The following is a 23,674-nucleotide window of genomic DNA, read 5'->3' as shown; positions in this document are numbered from 1 at the left end:
CATTTAGTAAGTTGAAAATTAATAGCTTTTAGCTTTTGTATATAATTTTTCACTTTCTCATTCATTATATGGGGGTAATAAGATGAAAAAAACATCTGGCTAGAGTTTATCTTTTCTATACTCTGGGTTTATATAAAAAGCCACCAATAATACCAGTTAAATTAAACTAGAAATCTCTACCAACCATGTATGGATTCCCAAGATCTCATCCCTTTCTAGTCATTTAAAATGAACTTCAGGTTGTGGTATCTGAAATTTTTGGTATCTGGGTTTTTCCCCCTAAATAGTTTTCACAAAAAAATTGAAATTTATCTATGGGCCTTTAAACCACAGGTCAGCAAACTAAATCTGGACCCATGCCTGTTTTAATAAGTGGAGTTTTATTGGAACATAGCCAAGCCCATTGGTTTATTTATTGGCTATGGCTGCTTTTATGTTGCTACAACAATGTTCAGTAATTATAAAAGAGACCGGATGACCCACAAAGCTGAAATTATTTACTATCTGACCATTTATACAAAAAGTTTGCTGGCCCCTATTTTAAACTATTCACATTATATGCGTTTTGGGGAGTTAGTTGCTGTTTAATTTTATAGCCCAGACTTCTTTTGAAATACCTTTCAAGATAAAATTATATTCCAAACGTTTGATTCACCGATAGCAGTGAATGATTCGTTCAAGTAAACTCCTTAATCTAGGGTTTTGCTCTCTTACTACTGGAGAACCTGGTTGTCTGAACTAAGTTGGCATTTTTCTAGATCTTTTTAACCAGCAACTCTCTATTTAAACTGTAGGTAGTTGATAAATAAGTAATTTTAGTCAAATTTAAAAGGTACTTTACCATCTGTCAGTGACTTTTTATAGAATCCCACAGTGTATAGTTACTTATTATTGTATTTTCTGTTACAGGAAAAATATTGTAATGTCTTATAATAAAACCAGAAGTATTATTATGTAGAATAATTAAAATGAAGTATTTTTAAATTTTTGTTTAGTAAAAATTGGCCTGCGTCACCCAGATGCTGTTGTGGAAACTAGTTCTTTATCCAGCGTTACTCCTCCTGATGTTTGGTACAAAACATCCATTTCTGAAGAAACCATTGATAATGGCTGGTTGTCAGCATTACAGCTTGAGGCAATTACATATGCTGCCCAGGTAAGCAATAATATGTCATAACTACATACGATATTTATCTTTTAACCTGAAACCATGTAATATAGTTGTTTTAATCCAGGGTATGTTTTCCTTGCATGAAAAACTTATGAGTGTGGCTTTTATGGAACTTATATGTTAGAAGATTAAAGGGTAGTGTAGATGTGGGGAGTGCGTGTCTGGTGGAATTCACTGGGAATATGTATTAAAAATACATATATCCTTTGACCTAACAATTCCATTACTGGGAGTCTATCCGATAGAACTATTATATAATAACATATTTATAAGGCTATTTGTTGCAGCTTTTTTCCCCCCAGTGGCTGAAAGCTAGAAAAGATTCGAAAGCCCATACCCTTGGGGACTGATTGAATAAAATGTGGTATTACTATTCAGGTGTCAGAGCTGTGCCAGTTGTCTTGAAAGGATTTCTGTCATACTCCATTTTTGTAAAATAAGTAATGGCCAAATAGCCAACCATTCCCCATATTTATATCTGATGTAAAAGTTTGTATTTGAATTGTGCAAGCGTTGAAAGGGGTATGGAAGAGTGCTCACCAGTTTGTTAACTTTACCTGACGCATGTGGGGGTAGCAGGAAAGAGTATATAGTAACGTGAGGAAAGTATCCACACTAAGCCAAACTGTGCACCATTTATATAAAAACAGAGCACGTCTGCATGTTCCCGAACCGGTGGATGAAAGACTGATCACCAGAATATCAAAAGTAATAGATTAATTACCAGCTTTTTCCTTTTCAGCAACATGAAACATTCCTACCTAATGGAGATCGTGCTGGCTTCTTAATAGGTGATGGTGCCGGTGTAGGAAAAGGAAGAACGATAGCAGGGATCATCTATGAAAATTATTTGTTGAGTAGAAAAAGAGCATTGTGGTAAGTGCTAAAGACTGACCGGGAGCTTTCACTTGCGGATAGTTCCTTCAGCTTGTGGGGATGGGTTTTAAATAATAGGTGTCAAGGCCTGGTTTTATTTTTTCCTGAAAACTGCTAGAATAATGGAATTTATGTTTAATTTGTATGTTTTTCTTTTTTCGTGTGGCAGGTTCAGTGTTTCAAATGATTTGAAGTATGATGCTGAAAGAGATTTGAGGGATATTGGAGCAAAAAACATTTTGGTCCATTCATTAAATAAGGTATGAAAGTTTTGTATTCAGTTGCTTGTTCCATAAATAGTGACTCATCTGTGAGATGAGACTGATAGTAGTTTTTACCTTGTAGGTTGTTATGAGGATTAAATGAGTTATTTAACAGAAAGCCTAGTGAGTGCTAGCCAGTGTTGTTGGTGTGTGGATTACTGCATGTCAGATACTAAGCCAGGTAGGGTTATGTAGTGGCACACAAGATGGGCATTGTCTCTGTTGTTAGGGAGTTTATTCTCTCTGTCTTCAGTGTTATTTTTGTCTTTGTTTTTGAAGTAACTTGATATGGGCGGAGCTCATGTAACTATGAGTATGAGGGCGCAGTGTCATAAAGCTTTATGGACAGGCAGTGTGCCCATTGCAGTGTAGAGAGAATCGTGGTTTGGAGTCTGGTTTAGATATTTGTATGTCCAGTGGACTTGCATGCCGGATCCTGTGTAAATGTTAAAACAGTTCTGTCAAGTGGAAGGAAATGTGTCTCAGTGTCTAAAGCACACTTTAATGTGATGACAATCTTATTGTTCATTTGGGAAACCTTTATTGTTGCACCATTGTTGGAGTTAGAGGGTTCCTGCAAGAGCCTCCATCCTAGCCCTTTGAAAATAAGTAAACATAAATCTCCTTTCCACGTGAGTCCCAAGTGGGTTCAGTTTTGCCGTGCTCATCAGGGGCTTTTCTGGGTGGGTGCGACGGAGTGGATTGGGATGTGAAGTACTGTGTCTTGAATGACTAGTAACAGTTCAAAACTAATAACTGGAATTGTGTACCAGAATTACATCTAGAAATATTTTTGATTTCTGATTGAAAAGAAGACCACATTATTAATCATAATTCTCCTCTTTTTTTTTTTTTTTTGAGGAAGATTAGCCCTGAGCTAACTACTGCCAATCCTCCTCTTTTTGCTGAGGAAGACTGGCCCTGAGCTAACATCCGTGCCCATCTTCCTCTACTTTTTTATATGTGGGACGCCTACCACAGCATGGTTCGCTAAGTGGTGCCATGTCCGCACCCGGGATCCGAACTGGCAAACCCCAGGCCGCCAAAGCGGAACGTGCGCACTTAACTGCTGCGCCGCCGGCGTGGCCCGAACTATTAATCATAATTCTTGTGTGTCTCTCAGAACTTAATTACAGTGCTTTGCATATAGTAAGTGCACAATAAATATTTGTAGTGATTGTTGTGTGTTTTTTTTTGTATGAGAGTTTAGTTTATAATCCTTTTTTGATGATAGCTTTTTTGAGACTTTGATGAAAGCTGGATCCTTGTACCCTAAAGTTGTATTTATACATAAGCATGGGTGTGTGCACTTGTGTGTGTGTGTATGGGTACACATATGTATGAGAAATTGTGTGCATGATTTTAGGAGGTCCTTTGACTTCCCTCGAGCCCATCTTGGACCCATCCGTTTCTTGCCTAGAAGTTTGGGTAGGATAACTATTTGAGAGAAAAGTGTATTTATTAACTTCTTCTCTTTTATTTTTAGTTTAAATATGGAAAAATTTCTTCCAAGCATAATGGGAGCGTGAAAAAGGGTGTTATTTTTGCTACATATTCTTCCCTCATTGGTGAAAGTCAGTCTGGCGGTAAATATAAAACTAGGTTAAAACAGCTTCTACATTGGTGCGGGGATGACTTCGATGGAGTGGTATCCTTTGCAACAAATGTTTTTGTATTTTTTAATGACACAAAAGTTAATGTAAGGATAAACATTTGGAAGACAGGAATCCTGAGATTAAATAAACAAATTGCTGCAATGAGTGCTTTAGTGATTACATGGAGTCCAAGGGGGTCAGAAAGTTGCTTCTATTTGTAGCTGTTACATAGGAGGCCAATATTTAAGTTCCTGGTTTAGGAAAATGTTAATAAGTATGAGAAATGCTGAACACTGTATTCCCGTCTTGAGGATTCACATTGCATATTTTCATAGTAAAATACCTGAGAAGACTAAGGGGAAAAAACCTGTTAACTTAGTGATCGCCAAACTTACTTGCTCATAGCGTACCTTTTACTGTCTTGCGTGAGAAACACTAGTTTTTAAAGTGCTGATTAAGTGGGTTAGCAATCATTTTTCTTCTTACAGAATTTGCCAAAATTATCTGTGTGGTGGACATTTCTTGCCACAGTGGATCTCCTTTCCTTTATTCTAATTAAGAATTAAATATCCAATTAAAATAAATACCAAATTCAGTGGATGCCTCTGAGGCTAGAGAGGGAAGGCAGAGAAATCAAGGAGAGGCACATAGAGGGCTGCATTTATGTTTCTAATCTTTAAGAAAAAGAAAATCTGAAGTAAACATAGCACGATGTTAAGGTTTGACAAAGCCGAATGATAGGTATGTGGGTGTTATTAAAAAAAAAAAGTTAATGCCTAGGGGCTTATCATCAATAGCATCCCTCCCTATAATTAATAATCTTGACTTTTATCTACCACCCGAGAAATCTTGAGTGTTTCCCAAGGCTCCAGGGAAATAAAAGTTAACTCTTGACACTTGCTACTAATGTGATATGTTCCTTAATTCATTCCTTATAGATAGTGTTTGATGAATGTCATAAAGCAAAAAACCTATGTCCTGTTGGTTCTTCAAAGCCAACCAAGACAGGCTTAGCAGTTTTAGAGCTTCAGAACAAATTGCCAAAAGCCAGAGTTGTTTATGCTAGTGCCACTGGTGAGTAGTTAGTTATTTAAAGGGTATATGCGTGGGTTATTTTTTCAGCTATAATATGTTTTATTTTGGGGTTTTTCAGGTGCTTCTGAACCACGAAACATGGCCTATATGAACCGTCTTGGAATATGGGGCGAGGGAACTCCATTTAGAGAATTCAGTGATTTTATTCAAGCAGTAGAGCGGAGGTAATGCAATTTACAGTGTACACTATTTGTTCTCAGTAGCAGTCTAAAGGATGTGTTATTGCTAAAACCTCTTCCACGTATGTTAAAGCCTTACTATATTTAATGATAGTTACTGTGTGTTTTAATTTTATTCAGAGGTGTTGGTGCCATGGAAATAGTTGCTATGGATATGAAGCTTAGAGGAATGTACATTGCTCGACAGCTGAGCTTTACTGGAGTGACCTTCAAAATTGAGGAAGTTCTTCTTTCTCAGAGCTATGTTAAAATGTATAACAAAGCAGTCAAACTGGTGAGAATTTTTTTCTTAGTTCCTTGTGTTTTTAATGTATCTGATAACGTTTCCATTAGTTTTGTCCAGTGTTAGTCTGTCAGCCCCCAGGAGTGTATTTCTGCTATAAAAGAATAGATAAATCACCAGGTCCTTGTTTTCCAAGCTTTCTCTTTGTTAAAGTAACTTATACAAAATAGCCATTTATTTCAGTTTCATAGTTTTTGAAATCACAGTGTAACTATTTCCAAACATGATTGTATTAGTTAATAAGTTTTGAGACAACTCTGTGTGAGCATCCTGAAAAACATTTGTTTAGAGAATCCCAAGTTACTGAAGATGCTTTATTAAATTAATGTTAAATGGTCTTGCACTTAGCATTATATTGATTGAATTTAGACTTTCAAAAATAATTAACACTCAAAGATGAAATATCTAAAATGTTAATTGTGCTTCTTCAGTGGGTCATTGCCCGAGAGCGGTTTCAGCAAGCTGCCGATCTGATCGATGCTGAACAAAGAATGAAGAAATCCATGTGGGGTCAGTTCTGGTCTGCTCACCAGAGATTTTTCAAATACTTGTGCATAGCATCCAAAGTTAAAAGGGTTGTGCAGCTAGCTCGTGAAGAAATCAAGAATGGAAAAGTAAGTTGGAGAACACATTAAGAGATTCATTCTTTGGTTAATGTTTTTTAGTTTTTTCAGTGTTGAGGTTTTCTCCTTGTAAAACCTATTCTTTCTAAAGGATAGTTATAAAGGTATTAATGTAATAAGACTTTAAAAAATACATTTTTTAAAATAATAAAAGCAATGCTTGTTTATAAAGAATTTAGATGGCTCAAAAAAGTATAAAGATAGAAATGTCCCTATAGTCCGTAGATGTAATCACTGATAACCTGTGGGTATTGTATTGCCTTAAGGTTTTTTCTTTTTGGTGAATATATATGTACTTAAAGCACAAAGAACTGGGGCAAGGGCTTCCGTTGTGTCCACTGCTGTAATCCTATTTCATAGCTAAGCTTTTTACACATAGCATGTCTCAAATATACATAGAATAAATAAGCACAGATGTACAATAATGGGGCGTTCTTGTTTGAAATCTTTTTTTGTTACTAAACATTTAAAATGTTAAGAAAGCACATGCATATTTTTATTTATAATTAATATGTTTTCTTTTTTCTCCAGTGTGTTGTAATTGGTCTGCAGTCTACGGGAGAAGCTAGAACATTAGAAGCCTTGGAAGAGGGTGGAGGAGAATTGAATGATTTTGTTTCAACTGCCAAGTAATGTTTTTGGTTTTGAGTTTTTACTTAGATTGGTTTAAGTGTTGGCATTTCCTTGAGGCAAAATTTTTGATTTACCATATCATTTTTTGAACTTTTTTTGATCTTAGTTTTTGCAATTCGGGGTAGCCATAACAGTATATTTATTGGAAAATAATACCAAAGAAATGCTGAAATGTTAAGCATTTTGGCAGTATTATGCCCAGTATTTGGAGTAATGGAAAGGCTTGATTTTTGTTTGTTATGTATATCTTGGAAATCTGTGACAGCTTGGTTTAGTTTCAGTTTTGGTTTCAGCTTTGTATATTTGAAATTACCATTATCCAGAGGAGCAGTAACTTTAGTTTGCCCCAGTTTAGTATGCGCTGATAGAAAAATTGCAAATAGTTATGAGATATTCAAAAAGAGTTTAGAAAAATGTTTTGGAGGGGCCCAGCCTGGTGATGCATTGGTTAAGTTCACATGTTCTGCTTCGGTGGCCCAGGGTTCACTGGTTTGAATTGCAGGTGTAGACCTACGCACCACTTATCAAGCCATGCTGTGGCAAGCATCTCACATATAAAGTAGAGGAAAATGGGCACGGATGTTAGCTCAGGGCTAGTCTTCCTCAAAAAGAAAAAAGGTTTTAGGGGGCTGGCCTGGTAGCGTAGCAGTTAAATTTGCATGTTCTGCTTTGGCGGCCCAGGGTTCACTGGTTTGGATCCTGGGCACAGACCTACGCACTGTTTATCAAGCCATGGTGTAGCAGGCGTCCCACATATAAAATAGAGGAAGATGGGCACAGATTTTAGCTCAGGGCCAATCTTCCGCAGCAAAAACAGGAGAATTAGTGGCAGATGTTAGCTCAGGGCTAATCTTTCTCATAAGAAAAGTGTTTTAGCCATTGTTTTTTGTTTGTTCCCCTAACTTATCAATTCTAGCTCTGGTAGTAAAATTTGCAAAATAACCTTTGCCACTATACTATCTCTTGCCTTAGGGGATAGATTCAAGTGGCTCCTCTTAACATGGATATAATTAAAAACTGCTTTTAAAAGCAAAACATGAACCTGCTAATCTGTATTTTTCTGTACTTGCGTGCCTAGTACTGCTCTGTCTAAAATGATAGCCACTAGTCACATGAGGCTGTTGAGCAGTTGAAATGGCTGGGCCAAAGTGAGATGTGCTGTAAGTATAAAATACACACCAGGTTTCAAAGATTTAGGTAAAAATAATGTAAAACATCTCATTGATTACATGTTGCAGTGATATATTGAGTTAAAATGTATTAAAATTGGTTTCACCACTTTCTTTTTTTTTTTTTTACTATTTAGCTACTAGAAAATGTAAGAATTACATATTTGGCTTAGCCTGCAGTATATTTCACGTGGATAGCCTTGGCCTAGAATATTAAAATTCATTTAAGCTGGATTATCAATTTTTTGTAAGAGTGAACAAAGTATTTTATTTTTGACAAATATATTCAGTAAGACTTTATATGTAATTATTTTGCAAACTGAGCCACTAATTGTCACTTTTTCTCTCTCCTGCAAACAGAGGAGTGTTGCAGTCACTCATTGAAAAACACTTCCCTGCTCCAGACAGGAAGAAACTTTATAGTTTACTAGGAATCGATTTGACAGCTCCAAGTAACAACAGTTCACCAAGAGATAGTCCTTGTAAAGAAAATAAAATAAAGAAGCGGAAAGGTGGGTGCTTTTCTTTAAATGGTATGGAAAGTAGTATAAATTTTAGCATTTTGAAGCAACTGTATTTTGGGAATGAACTGCCTCCCTTGAATTGGCAAGCGGTTGCATATTTTCACTGTCATGTAGTTTTCAATGTACAAGTAACCCCGTGTTTTAAGTTAGGGCTTGGACAATTTGAGTGGTGTTAGGCACGGCACTAAGCACTGACCATGTGTGATCTCGTTTTATCCAGAAGGGATCCATATGAAAACAGATCTTATTTTTTCCAAGGAAACTAAGGCACAGAAAGATTAAGAGGTTAAGGAATTTCCCCAGGTTCGCATAGGTAGTGAGCAATATGTGGGAACCCAAATCCAGGCCTTTCTGTTATGGAAGCTGCGTTTATATGCAGTCACACGTTGCTTACCAATGGGATAGGTTCTGAGAAAGGCCTCTTCAGATGATTTTGTCATTGTGTGAGCTTCAGGGAGTGCACTTAGACAAACCGAGATGGTACAGCCTACTACACACCTAGGCTCTATGGTCCTAATCTTATGGAGCCACTGTCCTGTATTCATTCCATCATTGACTGAAATATCGTTACGTGGTGTGTGACATATGGGTGTTTTTAATAATCTTTAAAGAGACTTCTGTTAGTTTATTATTTAATTATTAGGAATACACTCACCATATTTGTTAAATGTTTTATAATCAAACTTGGGTTTGTGTTTAAGTGCTTATTACTAAGCTTGACTTTCAGATGTTAACTTCTCAGGCTATCTTTCTCTCAAATGGTGATAATAAGTTACATTATGAAAACTGTGATGCTTTGTGTTCTAAACACAGTGCCAGACACTTTAACCTTGTTTCATCTGTTCAGAGAAGTATACTTTTTTACATTTTTAGTATGCCTGAAAGTAGGTTGGTTATTATAGTGTAATTGTCCGTATTTTTTATTTTAGTGGCATAAAAAGTAATGCTGTGTGTTAGAATGAGTGACATCTTAGAATGGTCAGATGGTCACATTTCCCTTTCCTGAATTATGTTCTCACCATCTCAATATATGAACCTTTTAATGTTCTTAATTTTGATTGGTTTGTTCCAGGTATCTTCTGACTTTTCAGTAAAATAATTCAAATCAGCACCCTGTTTGACTTTTTTTTGTAAATGGAAAGGAAGCCATAGTGGGGAGAGAAGTGAGCAGCACACATAAGAAGAATTTTTTTTTTTAAGATTTTATTTTTCCTTTTTCTCCCCAAAGCCCCCCAGTATATAGTAGTGTATGTTTTAGTTGTGGGTCCTTCTAGTTGTGGTACGTGGGACGCCGCCTCAGCATGGCCTGATGAGTGGTGCCGTGTCTGCGCCCAGGATTGGAACTGGTGAAACCCTGGGCCGAGGAAGCGGAGTGCACAAACTTAACCACTCGGCCACAGGGCCAGCCCCTGTTTGACTTTTAAAAATGAAGTGTTTTGTTTTTTCTTTTTTTTGAGGAAGATTAGCCCTGAGCTAACATCTGCTGCCAATCCTCCTCTTTTTGCTGAGGAAGACTGGCCCTGAGCTAATATCCGTGCCCATATTTCTTCTGTTTTATTTGTGGGATGCTTGCCACAGCATGGCTTGCCAAGCGGTGCCATTTCCGCACCTGGGATCCAGACCTGCGAACCCCGGGCTGCCGAAGCAGAACATGTGCACTTAACTGCTGCACCATTGGGCGGCCCCTAAAAATGAAGTTTCATGGATTTTTTTTTTTTAAGTATTCTGTAAACCTATAATTATTAGGCCTCTTCTCTCAACCAGATACACAATTAAATTGTGACAGTGCCAGAGGTTCTGTTTTATCTCTGTTGTCCTAATTTATTTTGAAACTTGTACACTTGAAGGCAGTCTTGAATTTGTGCTTACATATGTCATTTCTTGTTAAAAATAATTGAACATAGGGGCGGCCCCCGTGGCCGAGTGGTTAGGTTCGCACTCTCTGCTTCAGCAGCCCAGGGTTTCGCTGGTTCCAATCCTGGGCACGGACATGGCACCACTCACCAAGCCATGCTGAGGCGGCATCCCACATGCCACAACTAGAAGGACCCACAACTAAAAATATGCAACTAGGTACCAAGGGGCTTTGGGGAGAAAAAGGAAAAAGTAGAATCTTTTTTTTAAAAAAAATTGAACATAGCCTGATTTCTTATCAGAGTCCAAAAGGTTACCACTTGTTTGTGAATTTATTTGTTCTTATATACCTACATAAATGCTTTTCTTCTACAGCTCACATTTGAATTAAGTCATGAACTAAATATAACTTTCTGGATCTTTAGAACAGTGTATTTGGGCTGACTCTCTTGTTTGGGATTTGATGATAGGTGAAGAAATAACTCGAGAAGCCAAAAAAGCACGAAAATTAGGTGGCCTTACCGGTAGCAGTTCTGATGATAGTGGAAGTGAATCTGATGCCTCTGATAATGAAGAAAGTGACTACGAGAGCTCTAAAAACATGAGTTCTGGAGATGACGATGATTTCAACCCATTTAGAGATGAGTCTAGTGAGGATGATGAAGATGGTAAGTTCATCAATATGTTAAGTGTAAACTAAACGATAGTTATTTCTGTATATTTAAAATGGGATATTGGGGGCCTGCCCCAGGGCCGAGTGGTTAAGTTCATGTGCTCCGCTTTGGGGACACGGGGTTTTGCTGGTTTGGATCCTGGCCATGGACATGGCACCACTTGTCATGCCATGCTGAGGCGGTGTCCCACATAGCACGACCAGAAGGACCTGCAATTAGAATATACAACTATGTACTAGGGGGCTTTGAGGAGAAGAAGAAAAAAAAAAAAAAGATTGGCACCTGAACTGACACCTACTGCCAATCTTAAAAAATAAAATGGAATGTTGTATTGAAGCCTGTTTTTCTGTGCAGTACAAATCATGACACAGATTTCTGATCTTTGCTTGATGTAGAGCTCCAAGTATCGTCTTCTGAAGGTTTAGCTCACTTATGTAAGATGACCTCAATTTGGTGTGCAGTTGTTTTTAATCTCAAACCATGGAGTTGTACCTCATGGTGTATGGATGTACTCCTGGGCTACTGGAGTTGGTGGTGCTTTACAGGTTCTCAGCCAGCAACGCAGCAGAATTCAAGGGTTATTTCCCTTGAAGATTCTGTACCCATATTAACAAATGAATTCACACTTATCTTTCAGATCCTTGGTTAATCAGAAAAGACCACAAGAAAAACAAAGATAAAAAAAAAAAGAAAAGTATAGATCCAGATTCTATTCAAAGTGCCTTATTAGCATCAGGTCTTGGATCAAAACGACCTAGTTTTTCATCTACACCAGTTATTTCACCTGCTCCTAACAGTGTACCAGGTATCTGTGTGGAATCTTTGTGAAATGTGCTTTTAAACAAAACAAATATTTAAACTGTACTAATTTTTAACAAATGTGCTTTATCTAGCTAACAGTAACACCAACAGTAGCAGTAGCCTTATAACAAGTCAGGACGCCGTGGAAAGGGCGCAGCACATGAAGAAAGACCTTCTTGAGAAACTAGAAAAATTAGCTGAAGACCTTCCTCCTAATACCCTGGATGAACTTATTGATGAACTTGGTGGCCCTGAGAATGTAGCTGAGGTAAATATGACTTGATTACGGTTGTGTCTTAGTAATTTTTTTGCCACTTTTAAACCCTGTAGTATGAGTGATGTTTTGGGTATTATCTCATAATAATTGAATTTCCTCTCTTAGATTTAGAACCCTTGTTTTTCTCTAGTTGTTGTCCTAGAGCCAATGAATTCCTGGCCCTAGTGTTTGTGTTTTTACCCCAAGACACTGATCTCTGTTACTGCACCTGTCACGCAGCATTTGTGGTCATTGCCCCGTGTCTGCTTTCTCCCCTGGAATTTGAACTTTTCAAAACCAGGGACTATGTTGCAATGTTCTCTCTCTCACAGTGCCTGGTGCAGCACAGACTGCTATACATGTTGGCTTCATCATCCCCTTGCATCTCCCACCAAGTTTCACTAATAAAGGAGGTCCTGAACTTGAAGCACCGTAGTCAGATACCTTAGTTGTAAGTGACACTGTTTGGCTTTCCAGATGACTGGCCGCAAGGGGAGGGTTGTAAGCAATGATGATGGAAGCATATCTTATGAGTCAAGATCTGAACTTGATGTCCCTGTGGAAATACTAAATATCACGGAAAAACAAAGATTTATGGATGGCGATAAGGTATGTTTTTCTGGGATGCTTTTCAATGAAAAGAATAATGCCCATACATTTGATTAATCTTTAGAAGGTTTTTTCCTTTTAATATAAATCATGTCTGTTGAGTGGTGTTATTCTGTGTTTTTAGTAATTGCACATCAGTGAACATTTTACATGTTTTCATTATTTTCTCAGAAATTGAATGTAATAGGTGTTTATACTTTGCACAGAATGTGGCTCTTGATAGCTTTGAAGGCTTTTGAAATTGTTAATCAGAATATTTAAAAAATACTGTGTTCTCTCTGGTTATCCTAGTGGCACCTTGTTTAATGCTGCTGCTCTCTGTTGGCAGTGTGATTTTGAGTCTAGGAATATATGTAAGCATGCCCGGATTAACTAGTACCCTTTGATTTTTCTGTTTCTTTTATTGCTCTGCCGTGTTATGTTAGGATGATTGAGTCTGAATGACTTGTCGATTGAACTTGCATGTCTGACCACTGTAGAGATCTGGGCTGCCTCCAGAGACTCTTTTTATAGGCTCCGATTGTTAAGTAAACTTCATCAATTTTACTGTTCTCAGATCAGTTCTTCCTCCATCTAGGTGGAATTGCTATAAGCATTTGCTGATGATATTGCTAAAAAATAGGAGCACCACTTCAACCTCATTCCTTCGTCTAAAAGGGGTAGAATAAAATCTTATCTGTTTACCTACATTTTGCTTTATGGTTCACTGAATTTTCCTGCCTCTGCAACTGGAAAATAGATGATAGTTAACACTATCAAAGTAGTCTTTTAAATATATTTAAAAACTCATGTTACATGTTTTAAGGATTGTAGAGTTAGAGGTATTATCTTGTAGGTTATTTTATGTACTTGTTTTGTGAATTTAGACTCTTGAAGACTGAGCCTTTTCTGTCTCCTTTCTTCAATACGTGGGCCTCCATTTCCTAGTTAGCGCCACATTCCAAAACAGCTGTTTCAGATTCAGTCATTGCTTCTCTGCATTTCAGCCAGCATAGAAGAAAAAAGAGGAGAATGGTGTGTCCCCAACTTTTAAGGACATTTCCGGGGCCGGCCTGGTTGCACAGTGGTTAGGTTTGCACATTCTGTTTCGGTGGCCCGAGGTTCGCTGGTTTGGATCCCCAGTGCAGACATGGCACCGCTTGGCAAAGCATGCTGTGGTAGGCATCCCACATGTAAAGTGGAGGAAAATGGGCACAGATGCAGGCCAGTCTTCCTCAGCAAAAAGAGGAGGATCGACAGCGGATGTTAGCTCACGGCTAATCTTTCTCAAAATAAGTAAATAAAATAAAAATAAGGACATTTTCTGGACGTTATTCATATCATCTACAATCTAGTGGCTGGAGGGTGCCTGCTCTTAGCTGCAAGGGAGACTAGGAAATGTCTTGATTCTGGACAGCCGTATATCTAGCTAAAATTGAGGGTTTTATAATTTAGGGAAGAAGAGGAGAGTGGTGGACCACCAGTAGTCTACTTAAGGACTTTATTTAGGGCACTTCCCAGCTTGTCTTAGTGCAAAGGTAATCTTTTTCTTTTCTGTTTTGTTTGATACAGAATATTGCTATCATCTCAGAAGCTGCCAGCTCTGGTATTTCGTTACAAGCAGATCGGAGAGCTAAAAATCAAAGGCGAAGAGTACACATGACTTTGGAATTACCCTGGAGTGCTGATAGAGCAATTCAGCAATTTGGTAAGCCTCCACTGAATTTCACGTAATAGATAAGCTAGGAATCATTGGGGAAATGTGTGCATTTTATTTATTTAATATCAGACATCTTAAAACTTGACACATATGTAGGTTTTGGAGATGTTTGTGTGTTGCGTATACCTTAAAGTATAGACCGCATCACGAATTCATTTCCTCCCTGTTTTAGAGGGTGTGAAACATCTGTGGTAGGATTTCATGGGATTTCTGGCAACATATCCAAAACAGGGCTCCTCAGGCAACTTTTCATTTCTCATTGGCCTTCGTAAGAGCACATCGCTCCTCCCCTTCCTTCCATTTTCACATCCCTGTGATCTGGTCATTTAGAAAACAGCTGTTTGGGGGAAAATCCAGAAGAGCTGTGCATCAGCAACATTGTGGTTAACCAAAGTTGGGGTGGTGATAATATGTTTATCATTTAACAATTTTATAGCCATTTCCGTCCCCTTGTAAGGGGGAGTATTGTTCTAAATATGGGTCTTGTTTAATTCAGTGTTTTTGATTTTGAACCTTTTGGCAAGTTATGATAATTGTTACAATCTTTAATTTTTCGTCTTCTTTAAAGGTTTCTAGATACCAGCTTAGTGTTAAGTGCCAGGAATAGATTTCAGAATACTCTGTATCTAGTGAACACAATCAGTAACTTTTTTTTTAAATGTTGTTATAGGACGAACTCATAGATCTAACCAAGTTACTGCTCCCGAATATGTCTTTCTGATTTCCGAATTGGCAGGAGAGCAAAGATTTGCATCTATTGTTGCTAAAAGACTTGAAAGTTTGGTAAGTTTTTGAGTTGTGTAGATATGTGTAAAAGATTGTGTATGTTACCTGTCTTCTGTGTCTTGATTGGCAATTTCATGTTTTGATAGGGGGCGCTTACACATGGTGACAGAAGAGCAACAGAATCCAGAGATCTGAGCAGGTTTAACTTTGATAATAAGGTACATTTCAGCTTTCAGTATCTGAAAACTTGTGGTAGTACATGGTGTCTATAGTGAACAAAAAGGGAAAATGGTTACTGTTTGAAACTGCTTCCTCCTATGGTTTTCTGTAAAATCATGTCTTCCTGTAAGACACACGATTTCGCATATCAATTAAAGGTTTGGTGATCAACTCTGCAATATAATTATCTGTTCATTCCTATTGGAAAATAGGACTTGATAAATACTTGTGGATGAATGAGTGTGAGTTCCCAGAAGTAAAGCAAGTTATTTATTGAATGTCTGCTGTGTGCAAAGATGTGAACTAGGCACTAGGCAGTGTAAAATACATATGAAGATAATTGAGTCTTGCTGTTTCTGAATCTTTGGTATAATAATAGTTCTTAGACTATTCAGTTGGTCATGTGATTGGAGAGTATCCAATGCTGAAACTGGTTAAATTTTTTTTGCAGTATGGAAGAAATGCTTTAGAAATTGTCATGAAATCCATTGTAAACCTAGATTCACCTATGGTGTCACCACCTCCAGACTATCCTGGAGAATTCTTTAAAGGTAATTTTTAAAATAATCATAATAAAGGAAAATGAGTACTGATAAGGAGATACTAAAACCTATTCTAACACTTGCTGCTGTTTTTAGTTTTCTTTTGACATAAATTTTATAAAATTTAGAAATTGAAGGTTACTTATAATAAGCAGTGGATTTATTAAATTTCAATGAAGATTTATTGCATTTCGGTAAATTCAAATGAAATGCTTTTGTTCTTGACATAGGTATTGCATGCTGTTCACTAGAGGAAAGTAGTTTTATTAGCTTAATTTAAAATCGCTATGCTAAATAAGTAGCTTTTAAAATTTAATTTTAAAGTTAAAGTACCTAGGTAAATAATCTTTGGTAGACGTAGTTGGTAGAGGGTGCAGATAAAACATAACTGACCATGTATTAGCAGTTGTTAAACCTGGGTGATGGGTAGATGTGTGTGGTTCATAGAATATTATCTTTACATTTGTATGTGTTTAGAAATTTCCATCTTAAAAAAAAGTTCTAGGTAGTGCTATAGAAATTCTTAGACCTATTTTGTAAATATGTAGAATAGATTTTACCCATAAATGTAGGAAGTCTAGATGATTTTAGTTGTTCAGGAAACTATGAAAATATTTTGGAAAATAAATAAATGTAAGATATTTGAAACATCATTGTAGAGTGAGTGTTTTTCACTAGAAAGTCCTTTCCAGTTGAACCAGTGTTAACAGTCCATATTGACATACCTGACAGGGGTGCTTATAATCACTGATGGCATTTAACAAAACAAAAAAGCAGTAAAGCCTTGGCCCTATTCTTTCTCTCTCTCTCTCCTCCCCTCTTTCTCTTTTTTTTGGTTGTTGGAGTGTTAAAAACAATCCCTCAATTTATTTCTAATTTTTTTCTAGTTACATGTTACTTATTCATTATAAGTAATGAAAATAATCTAAAAGTGTATCATGGGGGCCGGCCCGGTCACGCAGTAGTTAAGTGCGCACGTTGCACTTTGGCGACCTGGGGTTCGCCAGTTCATATCCCGGGTGCGGACATGGCACTGCTTGGCAAGCCATGATGTGGTAGGCGTCCCGCATATAAAGTGGAGGAAGATGGGCACGGATGTTAGCTTAGGGCCAGTCTTCCTCAGCAAAAAGAGGAGGATTGGCGGCAGATGTTAGCTCAGGGCTGATGTTCCTCAAAAAATTAATTAATTAATTAATTAAAAGTGTGTCATGAAGAGTCATTACTCTGCCCTTAACCCCCACCTTCCACTCTCACCCACCAAGGTCACAGATGTTGACAATCTGAAGGGGGCAGCCTTCCACATCTTCTCTCCATGTTTGTCTAAACGCATAGCTTTTGTTTTAAATGTTATTAATATTGCTTGCAACGTGCTTTTTCAGTTCATAACAGATATCCCTTATAATTCAGTAGCTATAGCACTAACGTTTTTTAACAGATGCATAATATTCTACAGCTGGCGTATACAATGGTATCTTCGCTTATTTCCTTAATGATACTCAGGTGGTGTTCATGTTTTTTGCCATCACAGTGCTGAAATTATACAGGTAATTTCCCTCCATAGGATGGGTTCCTAAAAGGAGAAATTTTTGTAGTAGAGATGTTTGACTACACAGGTGTCACCTGCAGAATCTGAACAACTTTGAGCATGTAGCAGAATACTAGCTGATTAAACAAGTGTGTAAATAGGGTATAATCATGCTTCCTATTGACCCTTTTCTCTTACGCCCTTATTCTCTAAGTCTGAGTTGGAGCCTGGACACCAGTATTTTTTAACAGCTCCATAAACTGCCCTCTTGGTCATACACTTCAGAACATGTTGATGTTATACATGTTGCTTATCTTTTGCATCACCTTGTCAATACTGACAGGTAACGTTTGGGCAGGAAGCATGATTATATCCTTACTTATAGAATTATTTAATCAGCTAGTATTCTGCTGTGTGTTCACAGTTGTGTAGATTCTGTGGGTGACAGCTACATAGCCGAAGGTCTTCACAACCAGAGATTGCTGTTTGTAAGATAAGATATTTTAATGAAATAAGAAAATGTGTGATGAGGTTTGAATGCTGTAGGATTTTGAGTGCCTAGAGACCTTTGAGGCCTGTGGGCTCCATTTAGTTCAGCTCATAGGAACCATGGAACATACATAGGCTGTGTCTTAATGCTAGAACTTGATCTAGTGTGATTAGTTAGGTGACAGCTCATTGAGTCATTTGGGCTATAAGGTTTTTTTGCAAATTTATTTTCTTACAGATGTTCGACAAGGACTGATAGGAGTTGGCCTGATAAATGTAGAAGATCGCTCGGGAATCCTTACTTTAGATAAAGGTAATAGTATTAATTTTGTATATGCAGATAACTGTTGCTGTATCATTAAAGCCTGTTTGTTGTTTATGCTTTCGTCAGCTTGAAGGGGAAGCTTCCAATCCGTAGTTCCTCCATCCCTCATTACCGAGCACTCACAGAGCACTCCGGGTGGGTGGTTTTTGCTACAGTGGTTGTTCAGGAGAGATTAATCCTCTATTCTGTCCGTGTGTGTAGCAGCAGTTCTTGATGCACGTTGCATATGGGATCAACTATCAAGCTCTTAAAAAATACTGAAAACAGGAGCTCAGGCATTGGTAATTTTCCAGAGCTCCGAGGAATTCTAATTGTGCAGCCAAAGTTGAGCTTCCCTGACTTATAATTTTATGGGTTAAGAGAATTTTGGCGAACAGACATTCTCATGTGCTACATTGTGCTCATACTTTAAGTAAAGTTGAAGATGCGGAAATTCAATTCAGCAAACATCTTTTGAGCATGTATTATAGTCATGCTAGCTGCTGGAGGTAGAAATGGTCAGATTATAGCTATGTTCTGGGTACAGTGCAGAAGTTGTGAGGGAAGACTTGAGAGGAGAAAATGAGATTTGAACTAGGCTTAGAAGAATGTTTTCAGTTGCCGCTTGAATGCATTGAATTTTTTGTATAATCTTGTCATTGCAGATTATAACAACATAGGAAAATTCTTGAATAGAATTTTGGGCATGGAAGTGCATCAGCAGAATGCATTATTTCAGTATTTTGCAGACACACTCACTGCAGTTGTTCAAAATGCAAAAAAAAATGGGAGATATGATATGGGAATCTTAGGTAAGTGAGGATGTTTTTTAAAGATTTTTTTTTTTCCTTTTTCTCCCCAAAGCCCCTTGGTACATAGTTGTGTATTTTTAGTTGTGGGTCCTTCCAGTTGTGGCATGGGGGACGCTGCCTCAGCATGGCTTGATGAGCGGTGCCGTTTCCGCACCCAGATCCGAACCAGCAAAACCCTGGGCCGCCAAAGCAGAGCGCGCAAACTTAACCACTCAGCCTCAGGGCCGGCAGTGGGGAAGTTTTTAAAACATCATGTATATTCCTGATAAAATCCTCTTTTTACATTTATATGTTGCCTTTTCTTGTTCCAGATCTTGGATCAGGGGATGAAAAAGTAAGGAAAAGTGATGTTAAGAAGTTTCTGACTCCAGGATATTCAACCTCTGGCCATGTAGAGTTATACACGGTAAGTTGAGGAGATGTGCACATTCGGTTACACTGTCCTTCTGTGATGGGCGCTCACCGAAGTGAGATTAACTTAAATTTTAATATTTCTTTTACAGATTAGTGTAGAGAGGGGCATGTCCTGGGAGGAAGCTACCAAGATTTGGGCCGAGCTGACAGGACCAGATGATGGCTTTTACTTGTCATTGCAAGTAAGATTTGTTTCCTTTAAGTGGTAACTGTTCAGATGGATAGTGCATTTTCATTGCCAGCATTGTAGTTATCTGTTTGCTTTGTGCCGATTTTCCCATTGTTTGTAGCTTTCTCTGTTTTAATAATTTATCATTGTAGTTGTGGATTTCTCCATTTATACATTTTTATTTAATATATTTTGAGGGATGTTATTAGGTGCAACTTTTGAATTATTACGTAGTTGTAAATTGAACCCTTTTTTTTGCAATATGGTGATCGTCTTTAGTCCTAATAATACTCTATGTCTCAAAGATTCGTTTTGTGGTTATCAGTGTAACTACATTCTTTTGTTTAGTACAGTCATGCCTTGCTTAACGACAGGGATACATTTTCAGAAATGTGATCAGTGTGCAAACATTATGGAGTGCACTTACACAAACCTAGATGGTAGAGCCTACTGCACACCTAGGCTCTGTGGTTCTGACCTTATGGGACCACTCTGGTACGTGCAGTCTGTTGTTGACTAAAACATTGTTAAGCAGCACATGACTATCTGTATTCTGTGGCTAGAGCTAAGGCAGAGGCACGGGAGTAGGTGGGGGGAGAGGAGTACCTGTATGTGTACATACATATTCATTACATATGGACATATATATATATACACACACACGCATGCATGCATACATTTATACATGGTACAATATCTTGAATTCATGTTTGTTTGTAATGTTCAAGGCTATGGAATTTTTATCTCACCTTTTCCCTGATATTTATCTGTGTTATCTTTCTTCCACACCAATCATTCTTATTCTCCAGGGCACACAGGATGATAAAATATTATCAATGCTACATCTAATATTCCTGCAAATAGTTTTTTTTAAAAAATAACCTTTTTTGGCATATACTTCCCCCATTCTCTCATTTTAAAAAATAGTTGTACTATTTTTGTCTTGTCAGCATGTGGCAATTATGTAGTATACTCTTCTTTTTAACCCTTCTTTAATATTTGTATTTAATGCTCACCACTCACTTGTCCTTAAGTTAATATCTTTCTAGTCATTTTGTTTGGCTGAAGCCTGTTCTGTAGCAGATTCCTCAAGAAGGGCTGATGAGAACAGAACTCCCTGAGTCTTTGCATGCCGCTAAGTTTGTCCGGGCCTTTGTGCTTGAAAGACGGTTTTACGGACAGGAAATCTTTAGTCTTCCATTGAGTGTCTTCAGTACACTGCTACTCACTCTTTGGAGATGAATAGTCGCTGTCAAAGTTTGACGCTGCTCTGTTTTCTTTCCCTTTTTAATTTAGTTGTTCTTTTTTGTCTACGTGCCCAAAGGAGTCTCTCTGTAAAGTTCGGTAATTTTATTAGAATGAATCCTGGTATTAGTGATTCAGCACTTTTATTGAAATATTATTTATATATCATAGAATTCACCCACTTAAGTGTATAATTCAGTAATTTTTGGTATATTACATTGTTTTAAAATTGTGGGAAAAATCTATAACAAAATGTCATTTTAACCATGTTTAAATATATAATTCAGTAATATTAATTATATTCACAGTTTTTTTCAACCGTCACTATTATCTGTTTCCAAAACTTTTTCATTATCCCAAACAGAAACCATAACAATTGTTAAACACTAGCTCCTCATTCCTCCTCCCCCAGCCCCTGGGAACCTCTTGTCTACTTTCTGTCTCTATGAATTTGCATATCTAGGTACCCCATATAAGTGGAATCATACACTTTTGTGCCTGGCTTCTTTCACTTAGTATAATGTTTTCAAGGTTCATCCATGTCGTAGCATGTGTCAGAACTTCATTCCTTTTTGTACTGAGTAATATTCCATTATATGTATATACCACATTTTGCTTTTTATTTGCAAATATTTATGGAGTGACCAACTGTAAATGAAGACCTGGGTCAAGACGTAACTGCATAGAGACCATATATGATGATGCCACAGGCAGGGTGAGACCAGAAATAAGCTGTCTAGAGCAGGAGCCCCTAAACTTTTCCCTGGAGGGTCAGACGGTAACTATTGCAGGTTCTGCAGGCCGTACATGGTCTCTGCTGACCAGTCTTTTTGAGTTTGTTTTTTTCCTTTCTCTCTCCCTACCTTCTTTCCTTCCTTAATCTGTTCTTAAGCTTAGGAGCTTCAGGCCAGATTTGGTCCACAGACCTAGTTTACTGGTTCCTAATCCAGTTTTTCCAGTGGTAACATTTTACAAAACTATAGTGTAATATCACAACCAGGATATTGGTAGAATTCACCAGATTTTATTCAGATTTCTCTCTTAGATGGGGTTTTGATTGGTCCACATAGGGTATTGGTGGTTGTTTTTCATTTGAAGTTGTTGCCAGAGTTTAAACCTTGGTAGATTTTGATGGAAATGCCTATCCCCGGCTTCCCTTGAGTGACAAGATGTGGTAACATTGGTGCTTTGTTACTTCCTGCATGGTGCAGGCAGCTGGATGTGAGGAGTGGTGGCCCTGGAAGAGGCATCGTTCTGGGAAGGTGCAGCCGCTTGTCTTTCAACTTGCACAGCAACAAGCACACATGCTTCACAGTGTGTTAAATGTGTGTTAACGTGAGGAAAACCGTGTCAGGATCACTTTTCTTTCCACTATAGTGTGATGATTTATAGTTACAATGAATTAACCTGGCACTGTCAAGATAGATCACACTGTTATGTGCTTTAAACACTCTCCTCTGAGTGTGAGACGTTTGAGTGTCTCACATCAAATGATAAACAATTTAAAAAGTAATTTTCACCGTAACTATTATTTTGTAGATTTTGCAGTAATTATGTAAACAGTGTTCAAAGAATTTCAACAAGTAAAAGACAAAGGACATTTAATATACTTGAAGAGAAAAGTAAAACATTGTCTTTTTCTTTTATCAGTGTCTTAATATAAAAAGTAGCTCAACAAATGATTTATATTGTGGGAGAGCTGGGGAAGTGTCTTTACTTTGAAACTTGTTTTTCCAAAGATTGTTGCTAAGAAATTTTTCACTTTTCTTTACAGGAGATATTAATTTTCCAAACTTATTTTTCCTTGAGTTAAACGGGGCCTTTTATAATTTCTTCTCAGGATTTCTTTCATAAGTCCAACTTAAAATAAGTTTTAAAAAGATATTTAAGTTCCATCGTTTGTTTAATGCATCCTTTACTTCCACTTCTTCATACACATGTCTTATTTGTTCCACGTTTTGGCTTTCTCCTGCTGTGGCTTTACCGTTTACAGATCCCTTTGTCCTGTAATAGCCATTTCACCCTCACTGCAACCACATGGTGGGCAGCACTCATGGATTAGATGAATTCAGAAGACTGTGGGTGATTAAAATCTTTATCTTGGAGGTTATATTTCTTCCTAACTTGAAGGAGAGTAATTTTTTTTATTATGAAAAACTTTAAACATACAGTAGAGATAAAAGGATTTTCCTGTGAAGACCCTTCGTGCCCACTGCCTAGATTCCTGCCTCACGGATCTCTGAGGCTGCTGGGGCTGAGTGTCCAGGTGCATGGACTGGAAGAGGTGAAACGATTTCCCCCGGGCATTGGTGCTTTTGAGCTGATTTCAAACAGTTTTCTGCCCGTGCCTTCAGCCTACCTCAGAATTAAGGTCTAGGAGCTTTCATTTTGGTGCGACTGTTAAATTTGGTTACACATGCAGTTGTCATCCTTTCTTGCAGTTGCATATTCATGTACTTATTTAGCATTACAGTCTCTCAAAGGATTATATTTGCGGATGTGATGGTATAAAAAACAAGCATGTTTTAATGTGTGTGGTATTGAATCTGTATGTTTCTCATTTTTTTTTAACAGATAAGAAACAACAAGAAAACTGCTATCTTAGTTAAAGAAGTGAACCCTAAAAAGAAGCTTTTCTTAGTTTATAGACCAAATACTGGGAAACAGCTCAAATTAGAAATTTATGCTGATCTAAAAAAGAAATATAAGAAGGTATTTGTTCATTTGTGCATTATGCTATATAGAATACTTATAATAACATATTGAAACTATGTTTAGGAGAGCTTTGTGTCTATTTATAAAATTATTTTGTCAATTTTTTTCTATTTGATTACTGGGAAATTGTTTTCAGAAAAAACTTTATCTGACTTTGTTACATTAATATTGTAGTCTTAATGCTTAAACCATTAAGAAACCTGCAGGATG

The 23,674-nt window shown here is 37.4% G+C and overlaps 1 protein-coding gene across 5 annotated transcripts in view; it reads left to right on the top strand.

Annotated features, from left to right (window-relative positions):
* SBNO1 (strawberry notch homolog 1) overlaps positions 1-23,674 on the top strand; it is a 52,551-nt gene that overhangs the window by 18,847 nt on the left and 10,030 nt on the right. For all 5 annotated transcript variants that reach the window (XM_023647281.2, XM_005612641.4, XM_014742195.3 and 2 more), the window contains 23 exons: positions 996-1,156; positions 1,914-2,047; positions 2,217-2,307; positions 3,797-3,958; positions 4,844-4,979; positions 5,059-5,164; positions 5,300-5,453; positions 5,894-6,076; positions 6,617-6,714; positions 8,248-8,399; positions 10,736-10,933; positions 11,577-11,744; positions 11,833-12,008; positions 12,474-12,605; positions 14,157-14,292; positions 14,975-15,087; positions 15,177-15,248; positions 15,701-15,800; positions 18,044-18,118; positions 18,775-18,921; positions 19,233-19,327; positions 19,425-19,517; positions 23,324-23,461. In XM_023647281.2, the coding sequence (XP_023503049.1) occupies positions 996-1,156; positions 1,914-2,047; positions 2,217-2,307; positions 3,797-3,958; positions 4,844-4,979; positions 5,059-5,164; positions 5,300-5,453; positions 5,894-6,076; positions 6,617-6,714; positions 8,248-8,399; positions 10,736-10,933; positions 11,577-11,744; positions 11,833-12,008; positions 12,474-12,605; positions 14,157-14,292; positions 14,975-15,087; positions 15,177-15,248; positions 15,701-15,800; positions 18,044-18,118; positions 18,775-18,921; positions 19,233-19,327; positions 19,425-19,517; positions 23,324-23,461 (3,020 nt within the window). The remainder of the gene's footprint in view (positions 1-995; positions 1,157-1,913; positions 2,048-2,216; positions 2,308-3,796; positions 3,959-4,843; positions 4,980-5,058; positions 5,165-5,299; positions 5,454-5,893; positions 6,077-6,616; positions 6,715-8,247; positions 8,400-10,735; positions 10,934-11,576; positions 11,745-11,832; positions 12,009-12,473; positions 12,606-14,156; positions 14,293-14,974; positions 15,088-15,176; positions 15,249-15,700; positions 15,801-18,043; positions 18,119-18,774; positions 18,922-19,232; positions 19,328-19,424; positions 19,518-23,323; positions 23,462-23,674) is intronic.

This window comes from Equus caballus, chromosome 8 (genome assembly GCF_041296265.1).
Source record: "Equus caballus isolate H_3958 breed thoroughbred chromosome 8, TB-T2T, whole genome shotgun sequence".
Taxonomy (NCBI): Eukaryota; Metazoa; Chordata; class Mammalia; order Perissodactyla; family Equidae; genus Equus; species Equus caballus.
The sequence above is the reverse complement of the archived record's forward strand: the minus strand, read 5'-3'. Positions and strand labels throughout refer to the sequence as shown.